This window comes from Rhinoraja longicauda, chromosome 39 (genome assembly GCF_053455715.1).
Source record: "Rhinoraja longicauda isolate Sanriku21f chromosome 39, sRhiLon1.1, whole genome shotgun sequence".
NCBI lineage: Eukaryota > Metazoa > Chordata > Chondrichthyes > Rajiformes > Arhynchobatidae > Rhinoraja > Rhinoraja longicauda.
In genome coordinates, this window is record NC_135991.1 from 7,551,195 (window position 1) to 7,575,468 (window position 24,274).

The 24,274-nt window shown below is 52.8% G+C and overlaps 1 protein-coding gene across 1 annotated transcript in view; it reads right to left on the minus strand.

Annotated features, from left to right (window-relative positions):
• The window catches only part of LOC144611177 (IQ motif and SEC7 domain-containing protein 2-like), an 86,793-nt gene extending 67,880 nt beyond the window's left edge, over positions 1 to 18,913 (minus strand). Inside the window, 1 exon segment of the mRNA XM_078430231.1 lies at positions 18,262 to 18,913. Within this exon segment, the coding sequence (XP_078286357.1) occupies positions 18,262 to 18,584 (323 nt within the window). The 5' untranslated portion in view covers positions 18,585 to 18,913.
• Positions 18,914 to 24,274: the final 5,361 nt, after the last annotated feature.

The following is a 24,274-nucleotide window of genomic DNA, read 5'->3' on the forward strand; positions in this document are numbered from 1 at the left end:
AGCACGCCAATGACTGTGCAACACTTCCTGTTGAATGTTCTGCTTTGGAAAGCCTCCATCCCAACACCGCAGAATAACAGCCATTCTTAATGGCTGCTAATGTATTGCAATGAGAGTCAAGATCAACCCTTGACTCACCATTGCATCATTCTGAGCTCTTTTATGTAATTCTTCTCATTGTACGCGATGGATACTAATCAGAGAGGCTCCTTCTCTTCACACCACAAGACAATGCAAAATCCCACCTGTCCAGTGGGCAGCAACAAGTATGTTGCAAGATGCTACCGGCAACAATAGGAAGATGGTGAGAAATCAGTCTAGGCAGAAGGGAAATGTTGCTCTCAGTACAGCAGGAACCCCAAACCTGGTTTCATGAGAATGTTAGATTTAGCTTAGGGCTAATGGAATGAAGGAATATGGGGAGAAAGCAGGAACGGGCTACTGATTGTGGATGATCAGCCATGATCATATTGAATGGTGGTGCTGGCTCAAAGGGTTGAATGGCCTACTCCTGCACCTCTTTTCTATGTTTCTATGTTTCCTCCACCACTTGTCCTTCCTCTAGGGCTCCATCCGTCCCCATCTCTGTAACGCCCTCCCGCCCCTACACCCCTCCCCATCTCTGTAACCCCCCTCCCGCCCCTACACCCCTCCCCGTCTCTGTAACCCCTCCCACCCCTCCCCGTCTGTGTAACCCCCTCCCGCCCCTACACCCCTCCCCGTTTCTGTAACCCCCTCCCACCCCTCCCCATCTCTGTAACCCCCTCCCACCCCTACACCCCTCCCCATCTCTGTAACCCCTCCCGCCCCTACACCCCTCCCCGTCTCTGTAACCCCCTCCCACCTCTCCCCGTCTCTGTAACCCCCTCCCACCCCTACACCCCTCCCCGTCTCTGTAACCCCCTCCCACCCCTACACCCCTCCCCGTCTCTGTAACCCCCTCCCACCCCTACACCCCTCCCCGTCTCTGTAACCCCCTCCCACCCCTACACCCCTCCCCGTCTCTGTAACCCCCTCCCACCCCTCCCCGTCTCTGTAACCCCCTCCCACCCCTACACCCCTCACCGTCTCTGTAACCCCCTCCCACCCCTCCCCGTCTCTGTAACCCCCTCCCGCCCCTACACCCCTCCCCGTCTCTGTAACCCCCTCCCACCTACACCCCTCCCCATCTCTGTAACCCCTCCCGCCCCTACACCCCTCCCCGTCTCTGTACCCCCTCCCACCCCTACACCCCTCCCCATCTCTGTAACCCCTCCCGCCCCTACACCCCTCCCCGTCTCTGTAACCCCCTCCCACCCCTCCCCGTCTCTGTAACCCCCTCCCACCCCTACACCCCTCCCCGTCTCTGTAACCCCCTCCCACCCCTACACCCCTCCCCGTCTCTGTAACCCCCTCCCACCCCTACACCCCTCCCCGTCTCTGTAACCCCCTCCCGCCCCTACACCTTGTATCCTGCTCTCTCTTCCAGCCCTTAATTTGCTTCTTCCTCCCTCTCTTGGTCAGGATATTGTAGCATTTGGCATGTTATGTTACGGTTGTACAAAATGTTGACGAGGCCAAATTTGGACTATGGTGTTCAGTTTTGGTCACCCTGTTATAGGAAGTATGTATAAGCTGGAAGGATTTCAGAGAAATGTGTAGGAAGGAACTGCAGATGCTGGTTTAACACAAAATGCTGGAGTAACTCAGCGGGACAGGCAGCATCTCTGGGGAGAAGGAATGCGTGATGTTTCGGGTCTAAAGAAGGGTGTCGACCCAAAACGTCACCCATTCCTTCTCTCCGGAGATTCTGCCTGTCCCGCTGTTACTCCAGCATTTTGTGTCTACCTTCTGTATGTTCTATGTAGCCCTGCAGATCTTACGTGTTTCAATAACGTCCCCTTTCCCTCATCCAAAGTGGAGAGACAAAGCCAGCCTGCCAAATCTGTACGGTAAACTTCATGAGTTAGCAAAACATCTCTGAAGGGCTTCCAATGCACAGGGGAGGCAAGCAGGGAGAGACAGAGGAAAGGACAAATGAGCTAACTGCATGTTGAGGTAGACACAAAATGCTGGAGGAACAGGGTCAGGCAGCATCTCGGGAGAGAAGGAATGGGTGACGTTTCGCGTCGAGACCCTTCTTTAGACTGATTTTAACCAGCATCTGCAGTTATTTTCCTACACATCTGCATGTTAAATTCCCTTTGCAATCAGCAATCCTGTTCTGTTAGTTCTGGCGAAGAGTCTTTGGCCTGAAACCATGACTGCCTCTCTGGCCACAGCTGCTGCCTGGCCTGTTGAGTGTTTCCAGCTTTTTCTTGGTGATTTTTTTGTTCCTGTCAGCTCGTTCTACCCGCTGTGAAAAGCTGAGGGCACAGCGCTGAGCCCTCTGGCACTGAGCCCAAGAACGTGACTGCATTGGAGATGTTGCCTAGGTTAGAGCATTTGATGAGCATATTATGAGCATAGACCACGTACATTTGGTACATTTTCCTTGGAGTGGAGGCGGTGGAAGGGTGTCTCGATAGATAGCAAATAAAACTGCAGATGCTGGTTAAAATCGAAGGCAGACACAAAATGCTGGAGTAACTCAGCGGGTCAGACAACATCTCGGGAGAAAAGGAATGGGCGACGTTTCGGGTCGAGACCCTACTTTAGACGCAGGGTCAAAGAGTCTCCGTGACCCCCTCTGTCCCCTACAGCCCTGCCCATCGCTGTGACCCCTTCTGTCCCACCTGATCCTCCACTATCTCAGGCGGTGCCTTCACCTTCCTGTGCCCCCCGAGTCAGGGGTCGGTTCCCAGAGTCTCCCCCATCCTCTCCTGCAACGTGAAGTTGCTTCACCTCACCCTCCCTGTGTCACCTTGAGCGGCTGTGGGCAGCTGCTGTCTGTGGAGGCACGTTGAAGTCTCTGTTCAGCCGGTGTACCTCGTGCTCCTGATATCTTCACGGGGGTGTGGTACTTGGCCGCTGGTTCCGCGGGGGGCAGGCTTGCTACTGTGGCTAATTAGTGTTCAAGGCAGCGGGACCTGGCAGCGCTGCTGCCCTTTATAGAACAGCCTCACAAACCCGCCCCTCCCAGCTGGCCCGGTTACAGCTGAATCTTCCTCTGATTAACCTCGTCCCCTCTAGATGAGTCACTGAGGGCGATGTGCAGGGAGGGAGCGCCACGCTGCAGGAGGGGCGGTGAAGAGGGAGCGCCGTGCCGTAGCAGCTGTGTGGAGGGAGCGCCGTGCCGTAGCAGCTGTGTGGAGGGAGCGCCGCACTGTTGGTGGGGTGGTGAGGTGGGTGGGAGCGCCGCACTGTGAGAGTGGTGGTGAGGAGGGAGTGCCGCACTGTTGGTGGGGTGGTGAGGAGGGAGGGAGCCCTTTACCGTGAAAGCGGTGGTGAGGAGGGAGCATCGCACTGTTGGAGGGGTGGTGAGGAGGGAGCGCCGCACTGTTGATGGGGTGGTGAGGAGGGAGCGCCGCACTGTGAGAGCAGTGGTGAGGAGGGAGCGCCGCACTGTGAGAGCAGTGGTGAGGAGGGAGCTGGTGCAGTGGTGAGGAGGGAGCGCCGCACTGTTGGTGCGGTGGTGAGGAGGGAGCGCCGCACTGTTGGTGGGGCGGTGAGGAGGGAGGAAGCGCCGTGCCGTAGCAGCTGTGTGGAGGGAGTGGTGAGGAGGGAGGGAGCGCTTTACTGTGAAAGAGGAGGTGAGGAGGGAGCGCCGCACTGTGGGGAGAGTTGGTGAAGAGGGAGCATAGCACCACAGGAGAGGAGAGGAGGGAGCATTGTGCTGCAGGAGGGGCGGTGAGGAGGGAGCAGCATACTGCAGCTGGGGGCAGGAGCGAGCGGATGGGGCAGTGAGCACCTGTCATGGGGTTGTGAGGAGGGAGAGCCACTCGGTGGGAGGGCTGGTGCCATGGGAGGGTGGCAACGGGGGTGTATCGCATTGTGAATGGCCAGTCTTGAGTCGGGGTGCCAACTATCTCACTCCCAAATACGGGACAAGGTGACGTCACCGCCCCGTGCCCCAGGTGACCTCACCCAGCCACCGGCCACGTGCTCCCGCTCCACCAATGATGGCCGCCCGGGCCGGGAGGCAGGTTGCTATACAACCTCTGTTAGGCGGCGCCCGGGCCTCCGGATGTAGACTGTCCGGAGCTAAAATGTCGGAAACCTAGAGTGTCGGGACCTACAGCGTCCGGGCCTACAGCGAGCGGGGCTACAGCGAGCAGGGGCTACAGCGAGCAGGGGCTACAGCGAGCAGGGGCTACAGCGAGCAGGGGCTACAGCGAGCAGGGGCTACAGTGAGCAGGGGCTACAGTGTTCGGGCCTACAGTGTCCAGGCCTACAGTGAGCGGGCCTACAGTGTCCGGGCCTACAGTGTCCGGGCCTACAGTGTCCGGGCCTACAGCTACCCCAGTCCTAATACCGTACAAGGGCGGTCAAACCAATTTAGCCCATAATGGGGGATGTCCCGGCTATACGGGACAGTTGGCAACCCTGGTCTCGAGGGATACTGCCCCGCTATGGGTGTGTCAACGGCGGAGAATAAACTCTGAACTAATCTAATGGTGCGACCAGAACTGCATGCAAACTCCAAAACTCTCAATTAGTGCAGGTTCATAAGTGACAGGAGCAGAATCAGGCCATTCTGCCCATCAAGCCTGCTCCGCCATTCAATCATGGCTGATCCATCTCTCCCTCTCAAACCCATTCTCCTGCCTTCTCCCCATAACCTCTGACACCCACACTAATCAACAATCTATCTATCTCAGCCGTAAAATTATCCACTGATGACCGCCACAGCCTTCAGTGGCAAAGAGTTCCACTGATTCACCACCCTCTGACTAAAGAAGTTCCTCCACATCCCCTTTCTAAAGGAACGTCCTTTAATTGACCTCTGGTCCCTCTTTCTGACGGCCTGCATTTCGAGAGGTGGCAAGGTTTGAGCTCTGTACCACAGGTAGAGGCAGCCACAGTTCCAGCTGGCACAAGGCCTGGCTGACTAACATCGGGAGAAGTTGGGACAGATGGACGGGGTGAGCAATGGGCAGGGATGGATGAATGGATGGGGAAAGACGCAGGGACAGGATAGAGACTGAGAGAAGGAAGGTGGAAGTGTGGTCGCAGAATAGAAACATAGAAAATAGGTGCAGGAGGAGGCCATTTGGCCCTTCAAGCCAGCACCTCCATTCACTGTGATCATGGCTGATCATCCACAATCAGTAACCCGTGCCTGCCTTCTCCCCATATCCCTTGATTCCGCTAGAGCTCTATCTAACTCTCTCTTAAATCCATCCAGGGAATCGGCCTCCACTGCCCTCTGTGGCAGAGAATTCCACAAATTCACAACTCTCTGAGTGGAAAAGTTTCTTCTCACCTCGGTTTTAAATGGCCTCCCCTTTATTCTTAGACTTTGTGTTCCCTGGTTCTGGACTCCCCCAACATTGGGAACATGTTTCCTGCATCTAGCTTGTCCAGTCCTTTTATAATTTTATACGTCTCTATAAGATCCCCTCTCATCCGTCTAAGCTCCAGTGACTACAAGCCCAGTCTCTCCAATCTTTCCTCACATGACAGTCCCGCCATCCAGGGATTAACCTGGTGAAGCTACGCTGCACTGCTTCAATAGCAAGGACGTCCTTCCTCAAATTAGGAGACCAAAACTGCACACAATACTCCAGGTGTAGTCTGGAGGGGAAAGACACAGACTCCACCGCACAGATTGGCCGATGCGTGTGTACACAAATAGATTCACTGACACGCACACATGCTGACACATTCACACATGCTCACTGACATACTTGCTGACACATTCATACAAATTTGCTGGCATACACGTGTGACACACACAGGCTCACTGATTTGCTCTTATAGGTGCCGACACGAGGGCTCCCCGACACGGGGACTGGCCGACACACACACACAACTTGCTGATGCAAGCAGGCTCACTAACACACATATGGGATCACTGACACATTGATGCGGACGCACACACACACTAACACACACTCACTCACAAACACACACTAACACACATATACTCACTAACACACACACACACTAACACACATATACCCACTATAGACATATGGGCTCAATGACACACACTCTCGATAACACCACAGGCATGGAGATTTGCACACTCGTGCACACGTACTGCATGCCGTGCGCACAAACACACACTCACACTCTCAGCCTGACATACTCGCACACAGCCTTGCTGACACACCCGCGCGCTCTCACACACACACACACTGCATAAACAGCAAGATGCTGGCATGGTTTTTATAGAGTGTGTGGGAACAGCAGCGACTGCAGGAGACCGCAGATTCAATCTGTGTGTGTGTAGTGGTGGTGGGGGGGGGGAGGGGAAGAGGGTCTATTTTGGACGGAGACCGCTGCTGCAGGGCGCAGAGCCACAGGAAAGCCTTCATACCTGAAGACGCAGAGTTGTCAATAGATCTCTGTAAACCTGATTCTTATTTTTAGTTGCTGTATTTGCGAGTGTGTCTGTGGACGGTCTGTTCTGGCAGTGCAGGAGCAAGAGGAGAAATTGCACCTCCACACTCTCGCCACCATTCCCAACTCCGTAAACTCAACCTGCCTGTCCCAAACTTCTGCTCACCCCTCCCTCCCACAGTGTGACCTTCAGTATAGCATCGCCCCAAATATCAAACACACAACTCTGTCTTCAAACCTGTCGGAAAAAACTGCAGATGCTGGTTAAAATCGAAGGTGGGCACAAAATGCTGGAGTAACAGGCAGCATCTCTGGAGAGAAGGAATGGGTGACGTTTTGGGTCGAGACCCTTCTTCAGACTGATGTAAACAATCTTTCCAGGTTCACCTGCACCTCCTCCAACCTCATCTACTGTATCCGCTGTTCTAAGTGTCAACTTCTCAACATCGGCGAGACCAAGTGCAGGCTCAGCGATCGTTTCACTGAACACCTCCGCTCAGTCCGTAATAACCTACCTGATCTCCCGGTGGCTCAGCACTTTAACTCCCCCTCCCATTCCCAATCTGACCTTTCTGTCCTGGGCCTCCTCCATTGTCAGAGTGAGGCCCAGTGCAAATTGGGGGAACAGCACCTTATATTTCGCTTGGGTAGTTTACACCCTAGCAGGGTGAACAATGACTTCTCTAACTTCAGATAGTCCCTGCTTTCCCTCGCTATCCCCTCCCCCTTCCCAGTTCTCCCACTAGTCTTCCCGTCTCCGACTACATCCTACCTTTCTCCCACCCCCTCCCCTGATATCAGTCTGAAGAAGGGTCTCGACCCGAAACGTCACCCATTCCATCTCTCCCGAGATGTTGCCTGACCCGCTGAGTTACTCCAGCATTTTGTGTCTACCTTCAATTTAAACCAGCATCTGCAGTTCTTTCCTACACCTATTCCTGTCATCATCTCCAGTCCCAATATCCTTCACTATTTCAGTAACCACCCCCTCCAGCCTTGACATCCTACCCCATCTCTGTATCCCCCCCCCCCCCAGCCACTACACCTCCTCCAAGTTTCTCTCCTCCCCACATCCCACCCTATCACTGTAACCCCCCTCTAATCCCTACACCCCTACCTATCTCTGTAACTTACTCTAGCCCCTACACCCCTCCCTTTCCCTGTAACCTCCCCTGGCCACTATATCCTTCTCTGTCTCTGTTAACCCCTTGTAATCCCTACACCCCTCCCTATCACTGTAACTCCCTCTGATCCCTACATATGAAAGATTGGAAATACTGGACTTGTATTCACTGGAGTTTAGAAGGATGAGAGGGGATCTCATATAGAGACGTATAAAATTATGAAAGGGCTGGGCAAGCTAGATGCAGGAAAAATGTTCCCAATCTTGGGGGGTCCAGAACCAGGGGCCACAAAGTCTAAGAATAAAGGGGAGGCCATTTAAAACCGAGGTGAGAAAGAACTTTTTACCCAGAGAGTTGTGAATTTGTGGAATTCTCTGCCACAGAGGGCAGTGGGCCGATTCACTGGATGGATTTAAAAGAGAGTTAGATAGAGCTCTAGGGGCTAGTGAAATTAAGGGATATGGGGAGAAGGCTAGCACGGGTTACTGATTGTGGATGATCAGCCATGATCACAATGAATGGCGGTGCTGACTCGAAGGGCCAAATGGCCTCCTCCTGCACCTATTTTGTATTTTTCTATTATTTTTTTGCTATATTTCTGCAACTCCCTCTTGTCTTCTGTAACCCCTCGGCCCTTAACACTTCTCCGTATCCCTGTCCTCCTCTCCAGGCCTGATACCTATCCCCATCTCTATTACCCCCTGCCTGCCCTGCACCCTTCCCCTTTATTGTAACCCGAAACATCACCCATTCCTTCTCTCCACAGATGCTGCCTGTCCCGCTGAGCTTTTTGTGTCTAACTTCGGTTTAAACCAGCATCTGCAGTTCCTTCCTACACATGGAAATAACCAGTCACATTTTGCAGACTGATTCCCTGCAAACACAGTAACCTGGTGATATTGCAGAGATCCAGGCGATCGCAATGCAGGAATAAAATCTGACCCCACCACCTCACCTGCGTCCATCCATCACTACTTTTCTCCAGAGATGCTGCCTGACCTGCTCAGTTACTCCAGCATTTTGTGTCTATCTGTCCACCTGTCACTTGCCAGGCTTTGTTCTGCAGAAGGGTCTCGACCCAAAATGTCACCCTTTCCTTCTCCCCACAGATGCTGTTCCGCTGAGTTACTCCAGATTTTTGTGTCTATCTTCGGTTTAAACCAACGTCTGCAGTTCCTTCTCACACTTGTTCTGCTCCCTCCTCTCTTCCAGCTTTCTCGCTCACCGTCACAATCAAAAGGGCTCCCCCATCACACGTTCTCAAGGTCAGACACACACAGAGTGAAGCTGCCTCTACACCGTCCCGTCACACGTTGCCAGGGTCAGACACACACAGAGTGAAGCTGCCTCTACAACGTCACCTATAAAGATGCTGCCTGACCTGCTGAGTTACTCCAGCACTTTGTGCCTTTTTTGGTGAACCGGCATCTGTAGTTCTTCCTATCTATGATCACACAGCTAGGTCAGACGTGCTGGCCACGAGATCAAGAAACACAAAGAAGCTGGAGTTACTGAGCGGGCCAGACAGCATGTCTGGAGAACATGGACAGGGATGTTTCGGATCAGAACGGCACAAGATGTTATTCTTGGGACTGCACAGGAGAAGACTTGTCAAGCTCAGCAGAGATGGGGCTGGTGAACTCCCTCAGCAGAGCCAACACCAATGGAGTCACCCAGAATGCCAATTTGGTCGGCAAGGACAAGGTAGGCCGAAGGGCCAGGTGAGCTCTAAGACCTCTTATAAACAACATCCTGAGGGACGGCTCAGTGCTTGATAACCTTAAGGTGCAGTTCCTAAGAAAGCCCTGTCTGGGCCCCTTTTATCCATCAACCTGTTCCCTATGTGACCCATTACCTGTCTTATTGCCTTACTCCATGTCTGACCCTGGCAATGTGTGACGGGACGGGGTAGAGGCAGCTTCACTCTGTGTGTGTCTGACCCTGGCAATGTGAGACGGGACGGTGTAGAGGCAGCTTCACTCTGTGTGTGTCTGACCCTGGCAACGTGTGATGGGACGGTGTAGAGGCAGCTTCACACTGTGTGTGTCTGACCCTGGCAACGTGTGATGGGACGGTGTAGAGGCAGCTTCACTCTGTGTGTGTCTGACCCTGAGAACGTGTGACGGGACGGTGTAGAGGCAGCTTCACTCTGTGTGTGTCTGACCCTGGCAATGTGTGATGGGACGGTGTAGAGGCAGCTTCACTCTGTGTGTGTCTGACCCTGAGAACGTGTGACGGGACGGTGTAGAGGGAGCTTCACTCTGTGTGTGTCTGACCCTGGCAATGTGTGACGGGGCGGTGTAGAGGGAGCTTCACTCTGTGTTTGACCCTGGCAATGTGTGACGGGGCGGTGTAGAGGCAGCTTCACTCCGTGTTTGACCCTGGCAATGTGTGACGGGGCGGTGTAGAGGCAGCTTCACTCTGTGATTGACCCTGAGAACGTGTGACGGGGCGGTGTAGAGGCAGCTTCACTCTGTGTCTGACCCTGAGAACGTGTGACGGGGCGTTGTAGAGGGAGCTTCACTCTGTGTGTGTCTGACCCTGGCAATGTGTGATGGGACGGTGCAGAGGGAGCTTCACTCTGTGTTTGACCCTGGCAACGTGTGATGGGACGGTGTAGAGGCAGCTTCACTCTGTGTCTGACCCTGGCTATGTGTGATGGGGCGGTGTAGAGGCAGCTTCACCCTGTGTGTGTCTGACCCTGACAATGTGTGACGGGGCGGTATAGAGGGAGCTTCACCCTGTGTGTGTCTGACCCTGAGAACGTGTGACGGGACGGTATAGAGGGAGCTTCACCCTGTGTGTGTCTGACCCTGGCAATGTGTGACGGGACGTTGTAGAGGGAACTTCACTCTGTGATTGACCCTGAGAACGTGTGACGGGACGGTGCAGAGAGAGCTTCACTCTGTTTGCAACTGACGATTTTCAGGAATAGTGTGACCGTAGTCCAGTCCTATCAGAATCTAGAGTGCAGGAATTCTCTGTCCAGCTGTGTATTTTGGGAATACTGGTTGGGAATTCTGGGCATGAAGGTATGCAATAACATGTGTGCTCCACTGCAGCAGCTACTGTGCAGTGCCGTGCAGGTAATTTGTCAAAGCGCATCCCTAATGATGCAGCAAAGTACCACAGCCTATCATTGCAATTTTTACTTTAAAAAAGGTTAACGCTGGGATTTGGCCGAGAGCCCGAGGGATTATTTCACAGTTCTACTGCTAACATTATTCTTGGCAATTTGTCCCTGGGATTAGGGAGGCGACAAAAGCGGAGAATGCAAACCAGGGCTGGCAAGGAAGCCTGCGTTTATTGCACGAAGAGTTGAAAGAGGAATCGAATAGTGAAAGGGCTGGATAGAGTGGATGTGGAGGGGATGTTTCCACTAGTGGGAGAGTCTGGGACCAGAGGTCACAACCTCAGAATAAAAGGACTTTCCTTTAAGAAGGAGATGAAGAGGAATTTCTTGAGTCAGAGATGTGATGGAAAACATTGCCACAGAAAGCTGTGGATATTTCCGCAGTCAATGGATCCATTTCCACGTCAATGGATATTTTTAAGGCAGAGAGATAGATACATTCTTGATTTGTAGGAAAAAAACTGCAGATGCTGGTTAAAATCGAAGGTAGACACAAAATGCTGGAGTAACTCAGTGGGTCAGGTTCGACCCAAAACATCACCCATTCCTTCCCTCCCGAGATGCTGCCAGAACTGCTGAGTTACTCCAGCAGTTTGTGTCTACATTCTTGATTGGTGCGGGTGTCAGGGGTTATGGGGAGAAGGCAGGAGAATGGTGTTAGGAGGGAAAGATAAATCAGCAATGATTGAATGGCGGAGTAGACTTGATGAGCCGAATGGCCTAATTCTGCTCCTATCACTTATGACGCCAACATAGTCCAGCCACCAGTGTGATGAACGGCGGGACAGGCTTGGGGGGCTGAGTGACCTACTGCTGCTGCCATTTTCTTGAGTTTGACAAGAGTGTTCATCTTTGTACACAGTAGGAGCTCACAACGCATCCCCTGGGATCTACACAGTGGTCACACTGCCTGCTGATATCTGGATGCAGGGCAGAAGTTCACAGTCTTTGTCATGCCACGGGGCGGCAGGCTGGGGAAGAGGGGGCATGGTCAGGGGAGCCGGGGGGGGGGGTGGTGGGGGGAAGAGGGGAGGAAACCAAGCTTCGAGGGAGGGGGAATAATGGGAAAGCACCCAGGGAGGGGGAATGCGCAGGCAGAGAGGGCAGTTATTCCGGGAGACTGGCAACGTTTTTTGGTTGCATTAAAATCAAAAGACCCTCATTATCACACTCTCTCACTCACCCGGTTTAGAGGGCTGTGGGTGAAAGGCAGGCAAATGGAGCGAGCGCAGAATAATAAGATAAAGTCGGACAAAGGGCCTGTTTCTGTCCTGTCGAGTCTCTTACTGTAAGATAGAGACACACCCACACACAAAACTGGATAATGCAAGGCCTTGAGAAGAGTAAATGTTTCCCATAGTGGGAGTCTAGACACAGAGGGTACAGCCTCAAAATAAAAAGATGTACCTTTTGGAAAGAAGACGAGGGGGAATTTCTTTAGTCAGAGGGTAGTGAATCTGTGGAATTCATCGCCACAGACGGCGGTGGAGGCCGTCATTGGGTATTTTCAAAGCGGAGATTGGCACATTCTTGATTGGTCAAGGCGTCAAAGGTTAGGGGAAGAATGGGGATGAGAGGGAAAAATAGATCAACCATGATCAAATGGCAGAGTAGAGTCGATGGGCTGAATGGCCTAATTCTGTTCCTCTGTCGTATGATGTTACACAACCATTATCACACACACTTTCACACGCACACATACAGGCTGTAGAGCAGAGATTCAGTCAGTTAGTACATTTCCATCCACTGTATTTGTACGACGGCGTTTGGTTTGAGCCTTTGCTTTAAGACACACAAACGTACTTGCTGATTCAGAATGTAGACACAAGATGCTGGAGTAACTCAGCGGGACAGGCAGCATCTTGGGAGAGAAGGAATGGGTGATGTTACGGGTCGAAACCCTTCTTCAGACTGATGTCAGGGGAGGGGGCGAGACAAAGATAGAATGTACAGTAGTCAAACAGGAAGACTAGTGGGAGAACTGGGAAGGTGGAGGGGATAGAGAGTGAAAGCAGGGGCTTCTCTAACTTCAGATAGTCCCTGCTTTCCCTCTCTATCCCCTCCCCTTCCCAGTTCTCCCACTAGTGTTCCTGTCTCCGACTACATTCTATCTTTCTCCCGCCCTCTCCCCTGACATCAGTCTGACGAAGGGTCTCGACCCGAAACGTCACCCATTCCTTCTCTCCCGAGATGCCGTCTGACCCGCTGAGTTATTCCAGAATCTTGTGTCTACCTTCGATTTTAACCAGCATTTGCAGTTTTTTTCCTGCTGATTCAGAATGTTACGCAGCGCAGTCCCAGCTCTGGGCAGCAGCTCTGGGCAGTGTGGTGGGTGCCAGCTGCTGTTCATGGTGTTTTTTTTGCAGAATGCACTTGCAAGTGGCCAAGATCAGGAGCGAGGCTGCGGTGCAAACCTCACAGGATAATAAATGTTAACTGTCCTGTTACTGCTTGCCGCAGAGAATGGTAGTGATATGCACACACACACACTTAAATACACCGCAGTGTTAATCCTTTACAAGCCTCCACCCCCCCCCTTTGCTTCTACCTCTCACCTTCCCTCCTTCTCCTCTCTCCCCCCCCCCCCCCCCCACTCCCCTCTCTCAGGCATTTGAGGGAATGCACTGTGGTCCTTCTCCCGGGTTACCAAGAGGTTGCTGTCGAGAGCACGTGAAACACTGCGTGAAGCTTAAAATTAACCCCTGCCTTCCCTCTGACTCCTCGCTCTCCCGGTAAGGAGAATGGAGAGGAAAACGGACAGGGAAGGGAATGAGGGGGCGAGATCGAGAGAGAGGAGGTCAGGGAGAATTGAAGGGGAGCCATGAAGCCTTACAAAATAAGGGATAGAGAGCCAACACAAGAGGCACTTATTCCAACTGCATCTCCTGTGTAACGGGCCAGAGAGGGAGGGGGGAGAATCACACTTTACCAGGAGCACAAGATCTCTCAAACTCACACCTTCCCTGACAGGAGGAAAGAAGGTGGATGTTAACCCCTCCACCCCCAACAATAATTCCTCCTAACCTCTCCCCCACCAAATAGGAATCACTCAATGTTGGCCCCACCAGTCTAACTCAATATTAACCCCTGCACACACAATATTAACACAGCTCCCACACGGTATTAATACTGGTTCACCCCGAAATTAACTCTGCTGACACAATATCAACCGAAGGTAGACACAAAATGCTGGAGTGACTCAGCGGGTCAGGCAGCATCTCAGGAGAGAAGGAATGGGTGATCCCGAGATGCTGCCTGACCCGCTGAGTTACTCCAGCATTTTGTGTCTACCTTCGATTTTAACCAGCATCTGCAGTTTTTTTCCTACACTTGATATCAACCTCTGCTTGCACCCGACACTAACCCTTGATTGCTCCAGGTACTAACCCTTTCCTCACACCAAATTTAAAGCCTGCACACTCAGAATATCAAAGCCATTCGGAAATAAATGAACCTGGGAACTCCCACACATTTTTCTCTGCCTAATATTATCGTTCACACTCACACCCAATATTTAACACTGCTCAGATAGAACATTAACCCAAACGCACACCCGCAACGCTGGAAACTCCCTCGCCAGGCACAATCCCAGGCCGATATCAATCCCAGCGCTCCTGACAGTGGCTCCCATGCAACAGGAATGGGAACGCAAGGCTACCCACCCCCCCCCCCCCATTCCTCTCGAGCAAGCTGTTTCCCCCACATTGTTTGTCATCCCTGCACCATCCGTAACCCGCTCACTACCCCAACCCCCTCCCCCACCCCATACAATGTTGTCGTCAACATACCCCGGGAATTGTAACACAATCCGCCTCGCACCACATTAAAGGTAGACACAAAATGCTGGAGTAACTCAGCGGGTCAGGCAGCATCTCTGGAGAGATGGAATGGGTGATGTTTCGGGAAACGTTACTCCAGCATTTTGTGTCTACCTTTGATTTTAACCAGCATCTGCAGTTTTTTTCCTTCGCACTACATTAAGCCGTCACATCCCACCCGGTGTGGAAGCCGCGCTCCCGCATTGTTTTAACCCACCGCCTCCCACACACAGTGCAACCTTTACGATTCCCACACAGTTTCAATCACGGCTTCCACGTGACATTAATACCGTAATTCCCACACCAGTTAACGCCATCCTTCCCACATAATTCTAACTCCGTGATCGCCACACATTTTGACTGCACTCCCACACAATTTTAACTCACACATTCCCATCTGAGCAAGGGTCTCGACCCAAAACGTCACCCATTCCTTCTCTTCAGAGATGCTGCCTAACCCGCTGAGTTACTCCAGCATTTTGTGTCTTCATTCGATTTAAACCAACATCTGCAGTTTTTTTCCTACACCCTGCCACATTTTAATGCCATTAATATTGAATTTTAACCCCATCTCTCCCTTACTCTTTTACTTTCCACACAATTTCAAAGCCTGAGTCTCAAGCAATTTTAACCCTGTGATTCCCACTCCACGTGTTAACACTAATCATCCCATGCATTTTAACCCTGTTGCTCCCATCCCATCCCCGCCAACAATACTAAACTTGACTGCCCAACACCAGTTTAACCCATTCCCTCCCACAGTGGGAAGACACACTCACACCATACTAACCCCGCGTTTTCCACCCATTTTAACCCGTCCACTCCAACACGAGTAGCCAGCCCTCACACTTTAACCGTCACAGCTTTATCCCACAGCATTTTAACCCCGACATTCTCACACCATTCCTCTCACAACATAACGCAGTTGCTCCCACATTTTTAATCCTCCAATCCTATTTAACCCTTTCACTCCCAACACAAACGTAACCCTGTGATTCTCACACCATTTAACGCTTTCATTCCCACATCATTTTAACACTGCCGCTCCCACACTGTTGTAACCCTGTAGCTCCCGCTCCTTCACTCCTGCACCATTTTAACCCTGTCATTCCCATAGTTAAACCTGCACAACATAACACTGGCATTCCCACAACGTTTTAACCCTGCTGCTCCCACACTTGGAGAATCCTGCACGTCCACAATCACTTCAACACAATTTAAACCCCCCATCTCTCCTGAACAACACAATCCTGTAGTTCCCACGCATTTTTAACCCCTGCACTATGAAGGGACAATGTCAGGGTGAGCTGAACAAAACAACAGCAATTGTTGGGTAGAAGACCCGCGAGTGCGTTCGGGGATATTCGAGTAAACGTGAGTGTATGTGCCTTATTTAGCAGTGTCATAAATTACTGAGTGAATCAAAACTTATCTGAATCCAGTGATTTATCCAACACAACAAATGGGTAGCCAGCCTTCCTCCAACTTTAACCCTGTCACTCTCACACATTATTAACCCTATCGTTACCACACAGTGGAGGGGGGGGGGGGGGGGGGGCTCGTACAATCACAATGCTAACGCTGTGATTCCTGACCATTTTTTAACCCATCCTCTCCCATGAAACGGCTAACCAGCCCTCGCACGCTTCTAATCCCGTCACCCACCTGGTTCGCTTCCACACAACAGATATACAAATCTCGCAAACTTACTCCATGTTATTTTAACCCCGTCACTCCCCCCACAGGCCTCGCACATCATTAACCCCATCCCCCCCATCCCATCCAAAAGGTATCCAGTCTTCACACATCATTCCCAAATCCTCCCTGACACCATTTAACCCTCACTCCCACATTTTAACCCCTCACTCACATACTATTTATCCTGTTACTCTCACATTATCCCCCACACACAATTAACCCCATCCCTTCCTCTCTTTCACTGACCACTTAACCCTGTCACTCCCACAGTTGAACACAGTTATTCCCACAAACAGCTTCCCTCCAAAACCGTTTTTCCCACAACCTTCCCACACTTCACTTCCACATAATTAACCGTTACTCCAACCGTTTGACTCCATTACCCCCACAGATTTATTACGCCAGTCCTTCACCTTCCCTCCCACACCTTCACTCCTACACCTTGAATCCTGTCGCGCCCACACCTTTAACCTGTCACTCCCACACAATATTAACCCTGTCTCTCCCACACTTTCTCTCCCACACATTTTAACCCCGTCTTTCGCATACCGTTAACCCGTTCCTCCCACATAATTTCAACCCGGTTCGCCCCCAGATTTCCCTCAAATTATAACCCAGATTTCCCTCACATCTCCCACACATTATAACCACATTTCCCCCACATTATAGCCACATCTCCCCCACATTTATTCCACACATTATAACACACTATGACCACATCTCCCCCACATTATCACCACATTTGCTCACATTATGACCACATTCCCCCACATCTCTCTCACACATTATAACATTTTAACCCTGCCTCTCCCACATTATAACCCAGATTTCTCTCACATTATAACACACTTTGAACACATTTCTCCCCCACATTATACCATCTCCCCCACATTATGCCCACATCTCCCCCACATTCTCTCCCACACGTTATAACATTTTAACCCTGTCTCTCATACATTATAACCCAGATTTCACACACATCTCCCACACATTATGACCACATTTCTCCCACATCTCCCCCATGCATTATAACACATTTTGACCACATTTCGCCGCCACATTATGATCACATTTCCCCCACACATTATAACCACATCTCCCCCACACATTATAACCACATCTCCCCCACATTTTGACCACATTCTCCCACGCATTATAACCCTGTCTCTCCCACATTATAACCCACATCTCCCCCACACATTCTAACACATTTTAACCCTCTCTCCCACATTATACCCCCATTTCTCTCACATTATACCCACATCTCCCCCACATTTTGACCACATCTCTCCCACACATTATAACATTTTAACCCTGTCTCTTCCACATTATAACCCAGATTTCCCCCACATTATAACCAACATCTCCCCCACATTGACCACATCTCTCCCTCACATTATAACATTTTAACCCTGTCTCTCCCACATTATAACCCAGATTTCCCCCCACATTATTACACATTTTGACATTTCCCTCACATATTAACACATTTTGACCACACCTCCCCCACATTATACCCCACAAATTATGCCCACGTCTCCCCCACATTATAACCACACATTTTGACCACATCTCCCCCACATTTTGACCACATCTCTCCCACACATTATAAAACATTTTAACCCTGTCTCTCCCACATTATAACCCAGATTTCCCTCACATTATGCCTACATCTCCCCCACATTTTGACCACATTTCCCTCACATCTCCCACATTTCACCCCCACATTTTCCCCACGTCTCCCCCACATTTTGACCACATCTCCCCCACACTATAACCACACATTATAACACATTTTGACCACATCTCCCTCACATTTTAACCCTGTCTCCCCCACATTTTGACCACATCTCCCCCACATTTTGACCACATCTCCCCCACACTATAACCACACATTATAACACATTTTGACCACATCTCCCTCACATTTTAACCCTGTCTCCCCCACATTTTGACCACATCTCCCCCACATTATAACCACATTTTGACCACGTCTTTCCCTCACACCTCCCCCACGTCTCCCCCACATTACCCCCCCCACATTACCCCGGGCGGGCCTCACCTGTCGCGGTGCGGGGTGGCGGGGGGGCTGGCGGCCGCCTCTGCCGGTGCCGGGGTGGGGGTCTGCTGCCCGGTGGTGGCGGTGCCGGTGACGGGGGGCGGCGGCGGAGGCGGCGGGGGCGGAGGAGGGGGTCCGGGGGGCTCGGCCTGCCCTCCCGCCCGCCTCAGGCTGCGGTTCTCGCGGCCCAGCCGCTCCAGCTGCCGCTCCAGCTCGTCGATGCGGCGCCGCTGCTGCTCCAGCAGCTTCTGCTGCGACTCGATGATGTTGTTGAGCTCCAGCAGGTACTCCACGGCCCGGCTCGGGCTGTCGGGCTGCCCCTCCATCCTCCCTCCCTCCTCTCCCTCCTCTCCCTCCTTCCCTCTCTCTCCTCTCTCCCTACACACAATTCCACACCCCCCCCCCCCTCCCTTCCTCTTCAACTTCAGCACCGGCCGCCGGACAGCGCAACCTGCCCGCTCTGCGCCGTCGACGCCGCCGCTGCCGCCATCGCTTCACTCGCTCTCTCTCTCTCTCCCGCCTCCCCCCCCCCCCCAAACCTCCCGCGCGCGCGCTCCCGAGGCCCCGGCGGGAACGCGCGCTCGCGGAGAAACCGTTGGGAGCGGGAGCGCGAGGGAGGGGGAGGAGCTCGCGGAGAAACCGTTGGGAGCGGGAGCGCGAGAGGGAGGGGGAGCGCGCGAGGGAGGGGGAGGAGCTCGCGGAGAAACCGTTGGGAGCGCGCGAGGGAGGGGGAGGAGCTCGCGGAGAAACCGTTGGGAGCGGGAGCGCGAGGAGCTCGAGGAGAAACCGTTGGGAGCGCGAGGGAGGGGGAGGAGCTCGAGGAGAAACCGTTGGGAGCGCGCGAGGGAGGGGGAGGAGCTCGCGGAGAAACCGTTGGGAGCGGGAGCGCGAGGGAGGGGGAGGAGCTCGCGGATAAACCGTTGGGAGCGCGAGGGAGGGGGAGGAGCGCGCGGAGGAGGGGGTGTGAAGGGAGGGAGGGTCACGTGGGGAGGAGGGGGTGTGAAGGGAGGGAGAGTCACGTGGAGAGGGGTAGGGAGGGAGAGGGGGTTGTGAAGGGAGAGAGGGGGTAAGAAGGGAGGGTAAGTCACGTGGAGGGAGGGGGTTGTGGAGGGAGGGGGGGTGTGGAGGGAGGGCGAGGGAGGGGGTGTGGAGGGAGGGAGAGTCACGTGGAGAGGTGTGAAGGGAGGGAGGGTGGGGGTGTGAAGGGAGGGGGATCACGTGGAGAGGTGTGAAGGGAGGGAGGGTGGGGGTGTGAAGGGAGGGGGATCACGTGGAGAGGTGTGAAGGGTGGGAGGGGGTTGGGAGGGAGGGAGAGTCACGTGGAGAGGGAAGTGTGAAGGGAGGGAGAGTCACGTGGAGAGGAGGTGTGAAGGGAGAGGGAGGCGGGTGTGAAGAGAGAGGGAGGCGGGGAAAATCACGTGGAGGGGGTGTGGAGGGAGGGAGAGTCACGTGGAGAGGGGGTGTGAAGGGAGGGGGTGCCATCGCTTCACTCGCTCTCTCCCGCCCCTCCCGCGCGCGCGCTCCCGAGGACCCGGCGGGAACGCGCGCTCGCGGCGAACCCGTTGGTAGCGAAAGCGCGAGGGGGCGGGAACGCGCGCTCGCGGCGAAGCCGTTGGGCGGGCCGTCGTCGGCGCTGGGAGGGAGGGTCACGTGGAGAGGGGAGTGTGAATGGAGAGCGGGGGGGGGGGTGAAAGGAGAGAGAGTCACGTGGAGAGGGGGTAGGAGTTAGGGAGGTGTGAAGGGAGGGAGAGTCACGTGGACAGGGCGTGTGAAGGGAGGGGGTGTGTGAAGGGAGGGAGAGTCACGTGGAGAGGGGGTGTGAAAGGAGAGGGCGGGTGGGGATGGAGGGAAGGGGCGTCACGTGGAGATGGGTGTGAATGGAGGGAGAGCGGGGGTGTGAAGGGAGGGAGGGAGAGTCACGTGTAGAGGAGGTGTGAAGGAAGAGAGGGTGGTGTGAAGGGAGGGAGGGGGTGCCATCGCTTCACTCGCTCTCCCGCTCCTCCCCCCCCCCCGCGCGCTCCCAAGGCCCCGGCGGGAACGCGCGCTCGCGGCGAAACCGTTGGGAGCGAGAGCGCGAGGGAGGGGGAGGAGCGCGCGGAGAAACCGTTGGCGGGCCGTCGTCGAGGAGGGGAGGGAGGGAGTGTCACGTGGAGTGGGGTGTGTGAAGGGAGGGAGGGTCACGTGGAGAGGAAGTGTGGAGGGAGGGTGGGGGTGTGAAGGGAGGGAGAGTCACGTGGAGGGGGCGTAAAGGGGGAGAGGGAGAGTCACGTGGAGAGGGTGTGAAAGGAGAGAGGGAGGGAGTGGAGGGAGTGAGAATCACGTGGAGAGGGATAGGGGCGGAGGGAGGCAGGTGTGAAGGGAGGGAGGGGGGTGTGAAGGGAGGGAGGGGAGAGGGGGATTTGAAGGGAGGGAGGGGGGTTGGAGGGTGTGAAGGGAGGATGGGGCGTCACGTGTGTGGGGGAGGGAGGGAGGGTGGTTGGAAGGTGTGAAGGGAGGATGGAGCGTCACTTGTGTGGGGGAGGGAGGGAGGGGGCGGCACGTGCGGCTGGTTGGACGACAGTTGGCGCGTGTGTTCAAATGTCCAGCGGGCGCTCCTCCACGTATGATGGGGTCGCTCATCGTAAAGCGAACATATCGTAAGTGCGTTCAATACAGCTTTTGCACCATCGTAAAATCGAAATATCGCAAGTCGAGCAACATCTGTACGCAGAAAATATATGCAGGAGGAGGCCATTCGGCCCTTCGAGCCAGCACCACCATTCAATATGATCATGGCCGATCATCTACAATCAGTACCCCGTTCCTGCTTTCTCCCCACATCCCTTGATTCCGTTAGCCCCACGAGCTAAATCTAACTCTTTACCTTGAAAACATCCAGTGAATTGGCCTCCACTGCCCTCTGTGGCAGAGAATCCCGCAGATTCACAACTCTCTGGGTGGAAATGTTTTTGCGCGTCTATATACCGAAACTCTCGTTTGTTTGTTTGTTTGTTTGTTCCTGAACTGCAGCCGAAACGGTGCACGATAGCGCGATAATTTTAGGCCCACCTTTACTCACCGTCGTCCCTTTGGTGCCAATGGAAGAAGTTTAATTGAAATCGGTGTTATATTCTTAAAGTTATTCTCATTTTAAAGTTTAAATCTATCTCCTAGGGAGGGAGGGGGGAGGGTTGAGGAGGATGGAGTGGGGGGGGGGAGAGAGGAGGGGGGAGGAGAGGGTTCTGCAGGAGAGGTTTGGTCTAGTCTCAGTCCTAAATGGGCAACGCCTTATTCTTAAACTGTTTGTGGCCCCTGGTTCTGGACTCCCCCAACAATGGGGGACATTTCCCCCGCATCTAGCCTGTCTACACAGGAGGGTATAAGACGCTAACTACATACATATACTCCACATTGTGTGCATATGTGTGTGTGCGTACATACATATATACACCGATCAGCCAGAATATTATGACCACTGACCGGCGAAGTTGATTATCTTGTTCCAATGGCACCTGTCAAGGGGTGGGATATATTAGGCAGCAAGTGAACAGTTAGTTCTTGAAGTTGATATGTTGGATGCAGGAGAAATGGGCAGGAGTAAAGACCTGAGCGACTTTGACAAGGACCAAATTGTTGTGGCCAGACGACTGGGTCAGAGCATCTCTGAAACGGCAAGGCTTGTGGGGTGCTCCCGGTCAGCAGTGGTGAGTACCGACCGACAGTGGTCCGAGGAGGGACAAACCACAAACCGGCGCCCAAGGCTCATCGATGCACGAGGGCAACGAAGGCTATCCCGTCTGGTCCGAACCGACGGAAGGTCGACTGTGGCACAAGTCACAGAAAATGTTGATGGTGGTCACGGGAGGAATGTGTCACAATACACAGTGCATCGCACCCTGCTGCGTATGGGGCTGCACACAGAGGACCAACAGCATATTAGGCAGGTGGTCATAATGTTTTTGCTCATCAGGTCATAATGTTTTGGCTGATCGGTGTATATATACACACACACACCATGGAAGGATATCAAACACTAGCTTAACTACATCATTGATTCAGCGTGTGTGTGTACATATGAAAGGTGTGTACTTAGTGGCTCACTGTAGGTTATTTTATTAATCGACAGACACCCATGGAGGGTATAAGCCTCTAAATTATATATACACTGTGGGAGACGACAAGCTACAAATTTTTACTATAATATATACAAAAAATATACTTGAGGAAGGACATTCTAGCTATTGAGGCAGTGCAGCGTAGGTTCACCAGGTTAATCCCCGAGATGGTGGGATTGACATTTGAGGAAAGATTGGAAAGACTGGGCTTGTATTCACTGGAGTTTAGAAGGATGAGAGGGGATCTTATAGAAACGTATAAAATTATAAAAGGACCGGACAAGCTAGATGCAGGAAACATGTTCCCAATGTTGGGGAGTCCAGAACCAGGGGCCACACAGTCTAAGAATAAAGGGGAGGCCATTTAAAACTGAGGTGAGAAAAAACTTTTTCACCCAGAGAGTTGTGAATTTGTGGAATTCTCTGCCACAGAGGGCAGTGGAGGCCAATCACTGGATAGATTTAAAAGAGAGTCAGATCGAGCTCTAGGGGCTAGTGGTATCAAGGGATATGGGGAGAAGGCAGGCACGGGTTACTGATTATCATCATCATCATCATCATATATATACAGCCGGAAACAGGCCTTCTCGGCCCTCCAAGTCCGTGCCGTCCAGCGATCCCCGTACATTAACACCATCCTACACCCACTAGGGACAATTTTTACATTTACCCAGCCAATTAACCTACATACCTGCACGTCTTTGGAGTGTGGGAGGAAACTGAAGATCTCGGAGAAAACCCACGCAGGTCACGGGGAGAACGTACAAACTGCTTACAGTGCAGCACCCGTAGTCAGGATCGAACCTGAGTCTCCGGCGCTGCATTCGCTGTAAAGCAGCAACTCTACCGCTGCGCTACCGTGCCGCCATGGTACGGTATGATCATGGTACGGATGATCAGCCATGATCACAATGAATGGCGGCGCCGGCTCGAAGGGCCGAATGGCCTCCTCCTGCACCTATTGTCTATGTTTCTATACATATATATATACACACTGCAGGAGAATGTAAGAAACAAAATTGTGTATACAACACAGTAATTATATTTTTATATATATATATATACACACACACACACACACATGTACATCTCAATCTCTATATCATTTGTATACATATAATATAATATAAAGCAAGCTTGTCTGCCTGCCTGGCAGGCCCACCATCTCTGACACTGGGTCGGTTCCAAGTATCCAGAGGTTTGCTGCCTATCTCCCAACAGCTGGGAGATTTCAATCCAACTCATTAAACACCAGCGGGATGCTGAAGGCACACTCCTCCCTTAGTCAGTGATACAGTGTGGAAACAGAGTGATACAGTGTGGAAACAGGCCCTTCGGCCCAACTTGCCCACACCGGCCAACATGCCCCATCTACACTAGTCCCACCCGCCCACACCGGCCAACATGCCCCATCTACACTAGTCCCACCCGCCCACACCGGCCAACATGCCCCATCTACACTAGTCCCACCCGCCCACACCGGCCAACATGCCCCATCTACACTAGTCCCACCCGCCCACACCGGCCAACATGCCCCAGCTACACTAGTCCCACCTGCCCACACCGGCCAACATGCCCCATCTACACTAGTCCCACCTGCCCACACCGGCCAACATGCCCCGGCTACACTAGTCCCATCTGCTCACACCGACCAACATGCCCCATCTACACTAGTCCCCACCTGCCCGCGTTTGGCCAATATCCCTCCAAACCTGTCCTATCCATGTACCTGTCTAACTGTTTCTTAAACATTGCGATTATCCCAGCCTCAAGTCAAGTCAAGTTTATTTGTCACATACACACACAATGTGCAGTGAAATGAAAGTGGCAATGCCTGCGGATTGTACAAAAAAAGTATTACAGTTACAGCATATAAATTAAATAAAGGTCAGTGTGGGAATGGGAGGGGGAGTTAAAGTGTT